The sequence below is a fragment of the Vipera ursinii genome, assembly GCF_947247035.1.
Source record: "Vipera ursinii genome assembly, chromosome: 1".
Lineage (NCBI taxonomy): Eukaryota > Metazoa > Chordata > Lepidosauria > Squamata > Viperidae > Vipera > Vipera ursinii.
In genome coordinates, this window is record NC_139512.1 from 154191557 (window position 1) to 154208694 (window position 17138).

At 36.9% G+C, this 17138-nt stretch overlaps 1 protein-coding gene across 1 annotated transcript in view; it reads left to right on the top strand.

Annotated features, from left to right (window-relative positions):
• The first annotated feature begins 5097 nt into the window (after positions 1-5097).
• Positions 5098-17138, top strand: part of XIRP2 (xin actin binding repeat containing 2) — a 142931-nt gene continuing 130890 nt past the window's right edge. Inside the window, exon 1 of the mRNA XM_083365366.1 lies at positions 5098-5169. Within this exon, the coding sequence (XP_083221492.1) occupies positions 5133-5169 (37 nt within the window). The 5' untranslated portion in view covers positions 5098-5132. The remainder of the gene's footprint in view (positions 5170-17138) is intronic.

Sequence of the window (17138 nt, forward strand, 5' to 3'; positions counted from 1 at the left end):
TTTATGACCATCCCAACTTATGACAGTAATTGGCAGACTTCATAAGTCATAAGTCAAGGACTACCTGGATACACTTTTACCTAATGCAATTTTTGGGGGAAATATTTCTTATTAGATTCATTGGAAAATGTGTATAAAATTCTAAGAGTAATTTTAAATTGGAACCATCCACAACTGTGCTCAGTGGGACTTACTTGACAATAAATGTAGGCTGGAACTTGACATTAAACAGGCTATAAATTAATAAAACCTTATAATTTAATCATGTATATAGAACACATTGAAATTTGCTCTTGGGTAACTATATACACTTATAGCTTTAAGATGCTGTCAGAGTTCATTTGGGAATTCTGTGGCATCATTTCCAGTTGCAGCTGGGAATTGTGGTTTAAAGTACCCACTGGGTTTAAATTTTGTTGATTCTGCACTCCCAGTTTTAATTTGTAAATTAAATGTATTGTTTCAAATAATACTATTTTTCAGAAACTAATATTGAGTAAATTGCAATCAATTGTCATGGCTTTGATATTGTGTTTTCAGTCTGATAGGGCAATAAGAAAATTTAGAGCCAGGAATGACAGTTTAATATTTTAATACCAGTGCGTTGAAATGTATAGAATCAATCAGTTTATCATAAGCTGAGGTGTTTTTCATGATCTAAGTTTCAATTGAAAGTTGCCTATTTTGAGGGGACATTACCGGGAATATTTTCAAATCCTTTGAGGAGGGAAAGAGAGCACCAAGCCAATCTGTCAAATACTGTCATGGCAGGTTCCAATTTCCTTCGTTGCCATGGCAAGATTTTGTTCAAATGGCACTTCTATTTCCACAACCATCCCTTGTTGGGCAGTAAAAGGAGGCCAGGACCTCAATCAGCAGGAGTCCCTTTTTTGGTCCCTTGTGGAATCAAAGCTAGATCTGGTCATGTCCTCAAGACAGTTTAGAGCTAATAGTGCAGTTTTTTAATTATAAAAGAAACACAATCATTTTGCTAGTTCCTATATGAAAATTCAAGTCCTGCCTTAGTCCTGAAAGCCAGCTGGGTGACTTTGGGGGGTTACTCTCTCGATCAGCCCAACCAACCTCACTGGGTTGTTGCAGGGGAAACAGGATGAGGAAAATGTGTTGGACATTTTATTTATTTATTAAAAGGCTGCCCATCTCCCTGATAAGGTGACCCTTGGGTGGTAGGATATGTTTGCCACCTTGAATTATTTGTAAAAATAATAAAGCTGGGATATTAATAAATAAATAAGGTTTGGCTTTCGATGTCACTTAAAAACAATCTTGTCTCTTAAGGCACATATACAGTATAGTTTCTGTTAAGACATTAAGGGGTGACTACTGGGACACTAAAGGGACGCGGTGGCTCAGTGGGTTAGGACGCTGAGCTTGTCGATCAGAAGGTCGGCAGTTTGGCGGATCGAATCCCGAGTGCCGCATAACAGAGTGAGCGCCTGTTACTCTTCCCAGCTTCTGCCAACCTAGCAGTTCGAAAGCACATAAAAATGCAAGTAGAAAAATAGGGACCACTACGGTGGGAAGGTAACAGCGTTCCATGCGCCTTTGGCGTCTAGTCATACCGGCCACATGACCACGGAGACATCCTCGGACAAGCGCTGGCTCTTCAGCTTTGAAACGGAGATGAGCACCGGCCCCTAGAGTCAGAAATGACTAGCACGCATGTGCGGGGGAACCTTTACCTTTACCTTTACTGGGGTACTAATGATTTTCACCCTCACTGTTCTTTTTTCACCAAAACTACATAGCCAGTTTGGTGTATAGTAATGGTGAAGGTGCTAGGCTGGAAACCAGGAGACTGGAAGTTCTAGGCTGCCCTTTGGCAGGAAAGCCGACTGTGTAACTTCTCTGGTTACTCTTCCTCAGGCTAACCCAACTCACAAGGCATTTGTTTGGCATTTGTTCAGAAAATAAGAGGTGGGAACATTATGTAGACTGCTTTGAGTCATAGGGGAGAAAAGTGGCATATAAATTTAATAATAAACAAGCAAAGTAATGAGTGTCCTGAAAGTGTAGAACCTTGGAAACATGTGGCCCTAAAGGTACAACTTCCAACATATTTCACTGTTGGCCCAGTGTTCTTGCTCTTCTGCATAAGTCAACAGCAATCATTAGAGCAGGGGTGTCAAACTGCTGGCCCGTGGGCCGGATGTGTCATACCAAAGCCACACCCATCCCAGCTCCGGCAATAGGGAAAAAGTTGCGATACGTTGTGACACGTCACTTGACGGGGCAAGTTTAACAACCCTGCAGTAGAGTATTCTGAAAAAAGGTAAAAGGTAAAGGAGTCCCTGCAGATTTTTCTTCATTATTCGTTGCCGACTATAGGGGGCAGTGCTCATCTCTGTTTCAAGGCCACTGAGCCGACGGTGTCTGAAGACATTTCCACAGTCTGTGGCCAGCATGACACTGTGAAACACTGTTAACCATCCCATTGAAATAAGACCTACAGTATTAATCTACTTGCATTTGCTTTTGACCGGCTAGGTTGGCATGAATTCATTTGCACTTTGGATGGCACAATAAGAAACAAGTGATTAACGTGGTTACAATTATTTTGCTTGTTTTTTTAGATTCTACTTGGAGGTTTGTATAAATTAAAAGTATTAGTTGCTTGCTTGCCCATACGACCATGTGTATTATAGCACTGGAAGGCATTCCAGGAAAGCAGCATCTGTACTTTTTTATTCCTCCTCGGTTGTGTTTAGATAATTTTGTCCTCAGTGACCTTATTTTTCACTGCAGGTTTTGTTATTTTATTAAACCTGCACTGTGAGAAAGGAATGGAAGCCACTCAAAATCCTTCTGGACTGCAGCAGCATATAGCCTCCGATAAACAAACAAACGAAAACCAAATAAATAAATAAATAAGTAAAGAGAGTGAGAGGCAAAGCTGTACCAATTCTGCTGCATTACAGTTTGTTTATGTACTTAACTTTTATGCTGCTTCTATAAAACCAATTTTAAAAGGCTCACAAGTTTAAAGAAAACAACAATGTAGAATTATAATAAAACCTCACACGCTTACTCAAAGTGTCCAGTTCTCACAAAACAAAACAAAACAAAACAAAAAACAGAGGGATACGTTCAAATTGGATGTTACCTCATCAACTGTAAAAAGTCCTCAACTTCCCACATTTAGGAAAAGGTATGTGATTCCTCTCACATGTTAGATAAGAAGAGGTAGTCTTGTAGAAGAAATGCTTTTCCCCCCTTTTTTTCCTTCAAACCATGTAGTCCTACTTTATTTTTACCTTGGATACGTGGGAAAATTTGAAGTAGCTTTTCTGTCCAGTTCACAATTATTGTCTATTGCCCTCAGAGTCACAAGCAATGATCTATGAATCTACTTTTGTTAAGATCATGACTAATTTCTTACTCTAAAATTCCAAGAGCTGTGGTAGCATAGTGGTTAGAATGCTGTACTGCAGGCTAATTCTGCTGACTGCTGACTGCCTGTAGTTTGGCAGTTCGATTCTCACCGGCTCAGAGTTGACTCAGCCTTCCATCCTTCCGAAGTCAGTAAAACAAGGACTCTGACAGTTGGGGACCATAGACTGACATTTGTAAACCGCTTAGAGAGGGCTGTAAAGCACTGTGAAGCAGTATATAAGTGCTATTGCTATTATTCCTTTAACTGCTTGTGTTTGTGTGTATGTACATGTGTGTGCCTTCAAGTCAGTGTTGATTCCTTGTCACTGCCTGGACTAGTCCCTGCAGATTTTCTTGGCAAGGTTTCAGAAGCGGTTTGCTCTTGCCTTTTTCCTAGGGCAGAGTGAGAGTGACTGGCCCAAGGTCATCCAGTTGGCTTTGTATCTAAGGGAGGACTAGAACTCACAGAATCCCTGGTTTCTAGACTGGTGTCTTAACTCTCTCTCTCTCATGTATGCAATGTATTTATTTATTTATTTATTTATTTATTTATTTATTTATTTATTTATTTATTTATTTATTTATTTATTTGCAGCTACAACTCTAGCTTCTTACAGTGTTTTAATTGTTATGTGCTGGTTTACAGAAAGATGCTTACTGTATTTTGCTATTTATTATGGGGTTGCTTAGTGTACGTATAATATAACCACTATGGGAAGAAGACAATGTAAATATAATTACTATTATTTAGCTATCATGATTACTCATGTGTACTCAGCATAGAAAGTATAAATACATTTGATGCCTCCTGAACTAATAAAAAATTACTGCAATAAATGTGCTTTTAAAATTATGCCCCATTATGTTTTCTGCTCCTATTACCGTACTTTAATTTTAGCGTGTAAAACAGCCAAAAGTATCCATGGTGCTAGGGGAGATATCTTTTCTTTATATAATGGGTGAGTAAAATTATTAACAACTGAGCTTCTTTGTAACCTCAAATAGTTTATGAAATTGCAGTAATCTCAGCTTGTTTATTATTAAAGAGCTGTCTTTTCTCCAAAGATTCCAGTATGTTTCCTGTTTCATTTTAACTAGTGCGTCAACAATCTGGGTTTTGAATCCCCCAATTTAATGCTATTATATTATTTAGTGGGTTGATTTTTATTATTGTTCTCCTTCTGGTGATTGCTAGATGAAATGAATAGAAGAGTTTGGTTTGACTGTGCCTGTTAGTAAAATGTGTTCAGAAGATTGTCACTATCCCCATACATCGAACTTTTAAAGAAGTTACAGTGTGGCTACAGCTTTGCAGAAAATTTATGAGTCTTTTTTTAAATCACTGTGGCTATTTTACTGTAGGAACGGCAGTGAAAAAACTGCATGAAAGAATACCGCGTGAAAATGCAGCCCCGTCTCTAGATGTTGAAATATAAGTTGACTGCAAAAGTAGATTTGTAACTCTCTGTAATATTGCAGATATTTCTCCTGAAACAGCAAAAACATTAGTCTTGTAATGGAAATCTACTGTTCTTTCCCTCACCTCTTCACATCCTCCTCCTCCCCATGTCTGTTTCCTACTGATAGGTTTTAATATACATCCCCTTAATGTCTTCCAACAGGAAGTAGACTTTGAAAGAAGTTTGCCATCACGGGCATTTAAAAATCAGCCTGGGAGCATTTCCATCATTCCTGTGAGAAACCCAGAAGCAAAAGGTGGCAAAACATTTTTTGACAAGATGTCATCAGAAAATGCTCAGAACAACAAAGCTGAAGGTTAGCATCACTGCTTTTTTATCTGATTTCTTTGCTTGCCTATCATATACAGAGCAAGAAAGACCATAAAACATTGGGGGGGGAATGTTTTTTTTCTTTACCAGCAGAGATTCAAAGCAAAGTAATGATGTTGATAATATGTGCAAGGAATTTCTGTAAAAATAGTATTAGATGCTCTAAACTAAGAATTTGTTCTGGTAATTCTGAAAGGTAGATTTCACAGTGCAAAGGGTTTTTTGCAATAAAGCATAAGCAAGAAAAATAATTTGATATTGTTTTCTTTAAGATTGCTTTCCTTGCTTTACATAGAATATATTAATTTCGTAGCCAAAAACATTGGGTTTTTTTAAAGCATTAATAATCATCTAACTACTTTCAGGAAAACCACTGCTGTGAAATGAAAGCTATATTAAGTAAAATAATGAATTGAGGTTTCTAGCTTGGAAAGAGAGCAAAGAAAAATCTATCTTCTTTTTTCAGATGATCACTTGAAAACATATTTAGCGATCTTAAAATTGAATAAGACAGAATGGTGTCATGTTTCAGGAAAACTATTATTCAGGGAACACTTTTATGTATTAACCTTAGGAATATGTTTAAATGTTAATACCTTGTAAGCTTCAAATAGCAGAGTTTTCAATACATTCCCAATTCATAAAAGTACCCAAAATATTTGATGAGACTACAGTTAGTAACTAGCACTTCCAAAGTTGTAAGATTGGGTTTTAAGGTAATTTAACTAAAAAACCAGTTCTATGTTTGTCAAAAGCTACCATTGCACAGAAGGTTTCTCTTCAACTATAAATGTTGCATACATAATTACCCAGTGAATCCTTCTAAGCAAATGAAATGTACTTTGGGAATCAGATATCAAAATCAGAAAATTTAAATGCCTCATTAATTTAATACAGTATTAGACTGAATTAATTTTATGAGAGTCAGTGTAATAGAAACCTAGAGCAACTAGGTCAGGTTTCCATCCCCACATAGCCAGTCTTATTGAGGGATGACCAAATCTAACCCACCATGCAGGGTTATTTGTAAGAATAAGTGGGAAGCGAAATAATTCTGTACACTGTCTTCAATAACTTTAATTATTAAATATATAAATTAGTTATTAAACATCTTCATATGTTAAATACATTGGTTTATTATAAGGCTTCTATATAAATTTATGCTACTTAAATTTCATTAACTTGATTGGAATTATGCAATATGTAGCAGGGTAATACATGCACTTCAGGAAAAAGGAACCTCAAGTTATTAGAGGTTATTAATTTGTTTCCTCTGATAGACTGGTGTATGCTTTAGTGTATGGCTGAAGATTGCAAATAATAATAATAATAATAATAATAATAATAATAATAATAATAATAATAATAATAATAATGGTACATTAGAGGTCATCTAGTCCACCCCCTGCTCACGCAGGAAACCCTATACCATTTCAGAGAAATGGCTGTCCATTTCTTAAAAACGTCCAGTGTTGGAGCATTCACAGCTTCTGGAGGCAGGTTGTTCCACTGGTTAATTGTTCTAACTGTCAGGAATTTTCTCCTCAGTTCTAGGTTGCTTCTCTCTTTGGTTAGTTTCTATCCGTTGCTTCTTGTCCTGCCTTCAGGTGCTTTGGAGAATAGCATGACTCCCTCTTCTTTGTGGAGCCCCTGAGTTATTGGAATACTGCTATCATCCTTTTCTTCATTAAACTAGACATACCCAATCCAGCAACCGTTCCTTATATGTTTTAGCCTCCAGTCCCCTATCCCTCTGTTAATGCAGCCTAGCACTGTGTTGGCCTTTTTGGCAGCTGCAGCACACTGCTGGCTCATATTTATGTGATTGTCTACTAGGACTCCAAGATTCTTCTCACAGTTATTACTATTGAGCAAGGTACCACCTATACTATACCTGTGGATTTGGTTTTTCTTGCCTAAGTGTAGAATCTTACTTTTTTCAACCATTGAATTTCGTTTTGTTAGATAGTGCCCAATGTTCAAGTCTGTCAAGATCCTTCTGTATCTTAATCCTATCTACTGGAGTGTTGGCTATTCCTGCCAGCTTGGTGTCATCTGAAAATTTGATGAGTGCCTCATCTATCCCCTCATCCAAATCACTGATGAAGATGTTGAAGAGCACAGGGCCCAGACCAGAGCCCTGGGGTACCCCACTACACACTTCCCTCCATGTAGATGCAGTTCCATTGAGGACCACATGCTGAGTACGGCCGGTCAGCCAACTAGGAATCCATCTGGTGGTGATGCTGTCTAACCCACATTTTCTATCTTATCAAGTAGTAGGTTGTGGTCTACTTTATCAAATGCCTTACTGAAGTCCAAGTAAATTATATCCACAGCTTTCCTCTGGTCCACTAATTTTATCACCTGGTCAAAGAATGCAATAAGATTTGTCTGGCATGATCTGTTTTTGACAAACCTATGTTGGCTTTTGGTAATGACTTTCTTTGTTTCTAGGTATTCACTGATTTGTTGCTTGATTATCATTTCCAGAATGTTCCCAGGTATTGAGGTCAGGCTGATAGGTATGTAGTTTCCTGGATCCATTTTTTTCCTTTTTTGAAGATGGGAACTACATCAGCTCTTTTCCAGTCCTCTGGTAGTTCCCCAGTGCTCCAGGATCTTTGAAAGATATAGTTCAGTGGTTCAGAGATCACATCTGCCAGTTCCTTCAGAACCTTGGGGTGTAATCCATCTGGTCCTGGTAATTTGAACTCAACTAGGGTGGACAGGTGCTCACTTACCATTTTCTTTCCTATCTTAACTTGTGTTTCTAATCTGTTTTTTATGGTACTGTTTTTGATAGGTTGGACTGTTTTTTTCTCTTTGTGTAAATACAGATGCAAAAAATGAGTTGAGTAGTTCTGCTTTCTCCCTGTTGCTTGTCACCTTGCCATTTTCTCCCACTAATGGACCAATCATTTCCTTAACTTTTTTCTTGTTTTTTTACATGTTGAAAGAAGCTTTTTTGTTATTGTTGACTTTTGTTGAAAGCCTTAATTCATTTTGAGCCTTAGCTTTCTTCACTTCATCTTTGCAGTCTCGGATTATTTGCTGATATTCTGCCTTAGTTATGTGCCCCTCTTTCCACTTATTATACTTGTCCTTTTTGTCTTTCAATTTATCAGAGAGTTCTTTATGCAGCCATGCTGGTTTCTTTTGAGAACTGTTATTTTTCTTCTTCATTGGTATTGTGCTACACTAGTCTTTTATAATCTCACTTTCGAAAATTTCCCAAACTTATTGAGTTGTTTCCCCCTTGAGGACTCTCATCCATGGAATCCTTCCCAAGCTCCCTCTAAGTTTATTGAAATTAGGTCTCTTAAAATCCAAGACTCTAGTTTGACTGTGTTCTATTGCTTGTGCTTGCATAATGTTGAATTCCAATATTGCATGATCACTTCCCGCCAAGGTTCCTGTGGCTTCAACACCTTCTATCATTTCATCTCTGTTAGTGAGAATTAAGTCCAATATGGCTGATTTCCTAGTTCCATTTCCTCTGGGAGACAAAGTTGTCTGCTAGGTTTGTTAGGAATCTGTTTGATTTTCCATTTGGTGAGGAATTTGTATCCCAGTTGATGTCAGGGTAATTAAAGTTCCCCATTATTATTGTGATGTGCTTCCTACATACCTTAGTTAACTGACTAGCAAAAAGTTCATTTATTTCCTCTGTTTGGTTGGATGGCCTATAGTATATACCTATGGCAATGCCATTTTTCCCTTTTTATATTAACACAAATGCATTCAAGACAGTTTTCATCATTGTTGTGCTCTATTTCTGTAGAGATGTAGTTAATTCTTATATAGAGAGCAACTCCATCCTCTTTTATTTAGTCTGTTTCTTTTAAATAATTTAAATTCCTCTAGCTGAGTGTTTCATTTGTGGGTTTCATCCCACCAAATTACCGTAATGGCAACAATATCATATCTGCCCTCATTTACCTGAATTTCTAATTCACTGTTTGTTGCTCATACTCTGTGCATTGGTGTATAGACATTTGAGTCCTTTATGACTGATCTTGTGTTTACTTTCTACATAATCTGTATAGTGCCTGAGTTCCCCTATTTTCTTACCACCTGTTTGGTTGGTGCACTTTGTGTGGACCTCACTTTAAAAGCTTGATTTTGCTTAACAGCAAGATTGATATTCTTGTCCACATACACATCTATGTTACATGTACTGATAATCCTATAATTTTTAGACTGCCAGGGGCAGGAATGCTCTATGTCAATTAACTCACTGTCCCCATTGTTCAGTTTAAATATTTCCCCAGAAAATCTGTGACTTTATTGCCAAGTAACTCAGTTGTACCCTAAGCTGGTGGGAGGGAGTCTATGATTCATTGGCTTGCAAAGAAGATTCTGGCTGATACAGAATAGAACAAGCACAGCTTGCATAAAACTTTGGACTTTAGTTTGATTTGTGGTTTATTGCCAAAATGTGTGGGTCTTATTCTTACCAGTAGCAAGGAATGTTTTGTATGGATATGAATATGGCTGGTAACCTGGCCTATGCTATGACTTCCTTATGAGAAAGCCTTGATTATCCAAAGCCATGATGGACGGTTGAAGTCAAAATCTCTGGGGCCATGATCACGACACACAGAAGATTGTGAGTCTCCATAGTGTGCATTAACCCTTTGGTTTGCCAAAGAGCTCTGGGAGATGAAACAGCAGAAACAAAGCTTTGAACACTGGGAAGAAAAAGGTGACAAGTGAACCTGACTGAGCTCACATTTGGGGCTTCATTAAGGCAACCAGATAGGCAAGGCTTCTTTAGCATCTGTTGCTCTTCTTAAAGACTTGTTGTTGTATTGGTGAAGGTTCAAATCATGAGTAGAATGATGTCTGGCCGCATTATCTGGGACTTCTTTAGGCCTATGTGTTCTCTGATGAAGTGAATAGAATGATTTATGCCATTACCATAGTGGATTAGAGCCATGCACTTTCTTGGCTTCAGTGTGAGGCTGGAAGGAGGGGAGGCATGATGAACCAGATTCAGAAGATTGTCAGTCCCCCACCTCAGAAGCATGATCATAGCAACCTTGGAAAGATTCTGATGTGCTTCCTCTTTAAGACACCGTATCTGTCTAAACAACTATTCTCAGTTTCAAACCTACCTTTTTAGGAAAAGGTTGCTCAGACTATGGGGTATACTATAGAATATTCTAGAGGTAGGGGACATGTGGAACTGATCTAAGAAAATTTAAAACGAATAAAGGGGACAGTTATTTTCAAATATTACTTTTGATGAAAGTGCTTGTGAATAAATTGAAATTAGACAAAAAACCCAGATCTTTGCGGGAATGGTTTTTCTTTACTATTAAAGAATGCAGTCAATTGATGACTCTACAAAATAAAAGATAAAGGCAATATGAGTCAGGCTGTGATGCTGCTCATTGCTACAGAGACATGGATTGTGATATGGATTGAAACTACAGAGTGCCATTAGAGAAAAAAGAAAGGTACAGGAAGATGAAAGACAAAAGAGGGAACTCTGCCTTTTTTCCTGTCCTGTAGATACTTTCCTTTAGGGATTATAACATTATAATGACAACTGGAAAAGCAGTGAGAATAGAGAAGAAGAGAGGATTGCTAAAGCAGCCTGCAGAGAAAACAATTACTCTGTACTTGTCTCAGAAAATGTTTCAGGAATTGGGAAATAAATTAGCAGAATCATTTGATACTAAACTGACTAAATAACTAGATGATAAAGTGACAGTTTTTGAAAAAGAATGATGAAAGATATGTAAAGGTGAAAAAAAGTTAAGAGAATGGCAAGCAAATGGCTGGAGAGGTAAACAAGTTAATGACAACATGGAAATTTTAGTAAGACAGAAGTTAGAGATAGAGAACTGGAACGAGAACTAGATAATCTAACTTTATTGGGTGAAAGAAGGAATTTTGAGACTTGAGACTTAGAGCATCCCAGTGAATTCTGATGAAAATATCAGAGAAAACATTGTTAAAGCCCTGGCATTTTTTTAATGGGAAAAAGAAGATACTGAGGAAGAAATTGATAATGTTTATAGACTAAATTCTAGATTTTCTACCACAAGAAATGTTCCAAAGAATGCTTTGGTGTACTTTAACAGGAAGAAGGTAAGGGATCAAATTTTGCAGCAATATTTTGTTACATGATTGAAGATTGACAGTACAAATATAATTGTTTTAAAGAAATACATTTTAGATTTTGCATAAGAGAAAAAAGGGGATTGACTATTGTACAAACAAACAGTATAATTAATCAAAATAGTGGCACTCTAATTATTGCATGAACTGCAATATAAGAGAGACAAACAGTAAGAATTTGTAGTATACAATGAGCTCCTTCTGAATCAATGGACAAAGAGCAGTATATGATTAATGTGCAACTGCTTGCAAAGCAATCTTTTTTCAGTAATTTTCACTGATGCACCAGGAAGAACTGGAAACACATTTGTCACCAACTCGATTCTTACTAAAGTTAGGAGATACAGAGTTTTTGCTATTGCAGTACCATCATCTGGAATTGCAGCAACATTGATGCCTAGTGGTAGGACAATTCATTCAAAATTTAAAATATCTCTCAAAGTGATTGAAAATGCTCTTTATAACATCTATTTAAAAACCTCAAGTTCTGCAAATTTTCTTCAACATGCCAAGATTATTATCTGAGATGAAAGTCCCATGATTAGGAGGGAGAGCTTTGAAGCCACAGGTTAGATTCTTCAAAATATCATCAGTGTTACCTAGTATGAGAAATGAAATGTCTGCAAGAAAACAACCAAGCCCATAGAGCACCAGGGACCTCTCATATTAGTTTGCATTAAAAAAATATTTTCTCTTTAAAATCTTAATAAAACTATATGGACACACACAAACACACATGTATGGACCATCATTATTCTATTATATAAATACAAAGGTAGGAGGAGTAAATTGAAAACCTACATGGGATCAACTTGTTTTGTGTCCCTGAGAAGGAGACACATAAGTGGTTAGAATGCAGTATTCCAGGCTGACTCTGCCCACTGCCAGGAGTTTAATCCTGACCAGCTCAAGGTTGACTCAGCCTTCCATCTTTCTGAGGTCAGTAAAATGAGGACTCAGATTGTTGGGGACAATATGCTGACGTTGTAAACTGCTCAGAGAATGCTATAAAGCACTATGGAGTGGTATATAAGTGCTATTACTATTGCTATTTGTAGAATACTGAATAAAAGAGTATAGGAGATAGTGATCAAAATTTGGAAGTGTGGCTTTATAGTGGACAAGGGATAGGCAAATCAAATTTTTATTTTTCAACCTGTCATTAGTAAAGTGTCAAAAATTATTGTACATAAGTTGAGACACACACACACATACACACTGTATATATGAAAACATACTGTATATTATCTTGAATAGGTTTGAATTATGGAGTTGAAGGTTGGCTGCTGAATATAATAACAGTGATATATGATAGAGATAAAATGTGTACAGGAATAAATGAAGGGCTTTGTAAATAGTTGAGTATAGACCAGAATGTAAAACAAGGATGTGAAATGTCCTAGACATTTTATAAATATATAAAGAATATTTGTGGTGGTCTTAGAACTGTGTTGGTTGGAGATGTTTATGTTTATACAAATGATACTGTGTCAGTAATTGGGAAGCTGAATGACTTCCAGCAAATAGATTGTATAATGTAATAAAAAGTATAGTTCTGAACACAATTGCACGACTGTATCAAATTTTTGTCTGACAGGAAAATGACTGCAAATTATACTTAATTTACAAAATCTAGAGCAAATAGATGAATGTTGATAGAATGCTTACCAAAAAATGGAAAAATGAATAGAGAAAATTTAAAACATGCACCTGTTGACAGAAAAATTAATGGGTATGTTGGAAGGAATGAAAGTTTAAAGAAGCAGAAGTAGCTGCATATACATGTCTGCTTTTGGTCCTTTGTTATATGGAAATGAGAGTTGTTTATGTCAGGAGAAACATAGAAACAAGTTGTTTATTATGAGAATGGGATACTACAGAGGTTTATGTGGTAAAATAAGAAATAGTAAGGTTAAGACATGGTGATAGGGCCAGGAATGAATGGGTCCTGAAGGAATGTAGATTGAGTGTAAAATATTGTGGTGGTTGGTTCATAGCGAGAAGGAATGAAGATCAAATAACTGCATAAATATAGAAGGTTAAAGGGATTGGATCAAAAGAAGATGAAGCCCAAGATGAAGAAATTATATGTTTGCCACAAAAAAAAGAGAGGTGAGAAGTTTAAAATCTTTGAAGGAGATGCTAGAAAGGCCGATTTGGAAAGGTAAAAATGAATAAAGAGGTGTTCGGCATGGTGCTGGCAGAATTAATTATTGCAACACTTCTTTTGCTTTTGTCATCCCTGGTTTACTGTTTTTTTTTCCATTTCCATGCTTTTGATAAAATTAGCTGCCCCAAGAAGGAATAATGTGATGAGTATCTGTACATGCTGCACTGAAACGAATGTTACAATTTATGGATATGATGAGCTGTTTCACAAGTTTTCATTTTCTGAGAGATCAATTGAAATTAAAAATGATAGTTGTTTTTTTTCTCTTCTGTCATCCCAAGCTGTACAGAGTTCACAAGCAAACTCTGATAATTTGGGGGCCTGTTTATCTTGCATAACGACAGGAAGGCACCACGCTGTGGCTTTTAAGCATGAGTTTTGAACTGAAAGAAAAGCTGCATGGCATATGGCCGTTCCTCTAAATTAAATGATGTAGCTGCTCCCAGGTCATGGTGAATCAGTCAGGTAAAATGACTGCTGCATGCTGAACAGGCCACTGTAGGAAAAACAAAGGATCTTCTGAAGCTGTCAGGCATCTTGACCTTAAGTGGCTTCTATTCCTCATTCATTGTGACACTTCCCAGTGGAGCTTGGAAAAGGCACAGCAGTTCCTTATCAGGCAGCCCAGTTTGCTTCATGCTTTTTTGCCAGACAGCTGGTCAAGGCTGATGGCCTGGAGACAAGAAGATGACTCAGTCAGCAGTTAAGCTGAGAGAAGCCATCTATGAACAGCTTAGTACTTTAACTAGAAATTGCACACAAATGTGTATTTTTAAGCAGGCAGGTTCTGTCATCATGCTGAGAAGTAACTTCGAGAAGAGATGGTTTTCTGTAGATAAGCAGCAGGAGAGAGGGGCATACTTGATTCCTCACACTTATGATTTCTACTTGTCTCTCATTGCTTACCTCTATTACTTCCTTGGCAATGGAGTCACTCACTCATTCATTCACTCACTCACTCACTCATTCACTCACTCATTCATTCATTCATTCACTCACTCACTCATTCATTCATTCATTCATTCATTCATTCATTCATTCATTCATTCATTCAATCTGTATAGTCATCCATCTCACATATGTGACCCTGGGCAGCTCACTGTAGTTCAAAAGAACAAGAACAATAAACAATATAAATAGAAACAGCAAACACACAACTATACTAAAACCCTTATAAAACTCAACACAAAACACCCAGCAGGTGAATATTGTACAAGCAATATACCCCATTTAGTATAACTGTTGAAAAGGCTTAGGACTGCTGCTGGACTTCCAAACACAGCAGCAGAGAGCCATGTCTTCAGGTCCTTCCTAAAGGCCAGAAGGGTAAGAACCAATCTAATCAAATTGTAGCACTTGTTTTGTATGCCATCTTAACAGAATAACAGAGTTGGAAGGGACCTTGGAGGTCTTCTAGTCCAAGCCCCTGCATTTCAGACAAGTCCTGTCTCTTCCAGTGATCGGGTACCCACAGTTTCTGATGGCAAGCCATTCCACTGGTTAATTGTTCTCACTGTTAGCAAATTTCTCCTTAGTTCTAAGTTGCTTCTCTCCTTGATTAGCTTCCATTCATTTTTTTCTTGTCTTGCCTTCTGGTGCTTTGGAAAATAAGTTGACCTCCTCTTCTTTGTGGCAGCCCCTCAAATATTGGATCACTGCTATCAAGTCACCCCTACTCCTTCTTTTCACTACACTAGACAAACCCAATTCTGGCAACCATCCTTCATATGTCTTAGCCTTAATCTTAATCTCTAGGAAAGCACAAAAACATTTGGCATGGATTCTACTAACATGAAATATCACTTTTAAAATATCACTTTGATTAGTTGGATTTTTATCTTGCCTCAGCCAGTCTGATGAAAGCTTTGGTTTATTATCACAAACAGTCAATATGGGAGAAGTCAATGTAGTTTCAGGCTAAAGACTAAACCAAGTTCATACACAACAGTAGAACCAAAATAAAGTATTTGCAAAGTCTGAGCATTGTTAAATGACCGAGTGGACACATCCTGATAGTTTTCTGGAGTAACGATATAAAAATAACTTGTCATTGCTGCCTTCTGAAACTTTTTTGTAACTTCCCAGTCTAGCCTATCACTCTGGGATTCCCCAGAACTCTTCTTTGTAAATTCTAGCCAGCATTGGCTTGCGTAGCTTTCTAGCACAGATAAGGTTGGCCAGGTGCCACCGTTTTCGGACAGTAAATTATGATTGTCATGGGAAACAGGAGGACAGGTAAATACATCCAGGGCTTAGCCCCACTTTTAGCATCAAGAAATTCTTGTATGTTAAATCTACATGAGAATAAAAAAAGAAATTCCCTGCATAATTAGAAGGTATGATTGTGAGAAAAAGGCAATTTATTCTGCAGTATAGTTGGGGAGAAAATGAAATCTGCTACAGATTTCAGTCTGAATAAATGGACGCAATACATTAAAATGGATGCAGGCATTGTTTGGCAACAATAAGCAGAGTACAGTGGCACACACAATTCTGGGAAAGTTATTTTTTTTTAAAAAAAATCATTTTGGAAAATCTGCACAATATGGTTTTCAGCACAGTTGCAAGGTTTTAGAGAGTGCATTTATTTGAAAAAGATAAAGATTAGTGAAAGTTTTATATAAACATATAAATGCAATGTGTATATATATATATATATATATATATATATATATATATATATATATGTATATGTATATGTACTGTATATATATATATACACACACACACACACACACACACACACAACTTTTATATACATATAAAAGTTTATATAACCAAGACTAAATACAATTTTTCATGCATTTTTTAAAGGTAGAGGGAATACAATAATATGGAAAATCCTATGACAATGACATAGACTGGATTTAGATACATCCCAGCCTAAACTAGAAAGTGAAAACGTTGAGTTGAGGACAGCATTCGTTCATACTTGCCTCAGATTAGGTGATCTTTTCAGCATGTGTGAACTTCACTGCATCACATTTTAAAGGTACATGATAACAACAAAATGAGATTTAACCGAGCTTTTGATTTGTTCTGTTTATGCCCACAGACAGAATCTCCAGTGCAACCTTATTCTGTCATCCCCAAGAGAAAAGCTGTCTTTTATAGTCCTTTTGCTAAATAAATCCATAGGAAGGTAGGTGGTTTGAGGAAAGGATAAACAGATTGCTGTCATAGAATTAAAATCTTAACATTTTGTGCATAAACCAAAATAGTACAACTCCTCAGCTGTATGAACAGATTTTTCAAGATTTCAGTGAAGGAAAATTACTGTTCTTGAGACAAGTTCTTAAGGAGAGCATTGCCTTGTTTTCCACAATTAAGATTCATAAATCAGGATCCCAAACTGGTCCAGCAAATTCTCTCATATTATAATGATTAAGGGGTCTCACTAGAGCAGGAACAATGAAAAAGTTTTAGCAAATGATTTCACATGATATAGCATAAGGGCCGAAATGCAATTTAATAACAGTTCATTTTTCTTTCCATGATATACCAAACTGGACAGTTAAATCATGTTGAGAATATTTTGACATGTATATTACTCGTATCCATTTCTGAAAGAGTTACTGTGTACCTATTGTCACTGGGCTGAATTTTTCTTACAAATTTCCCTCTTTAGCTATAATGAATCAAAATGTACTTGA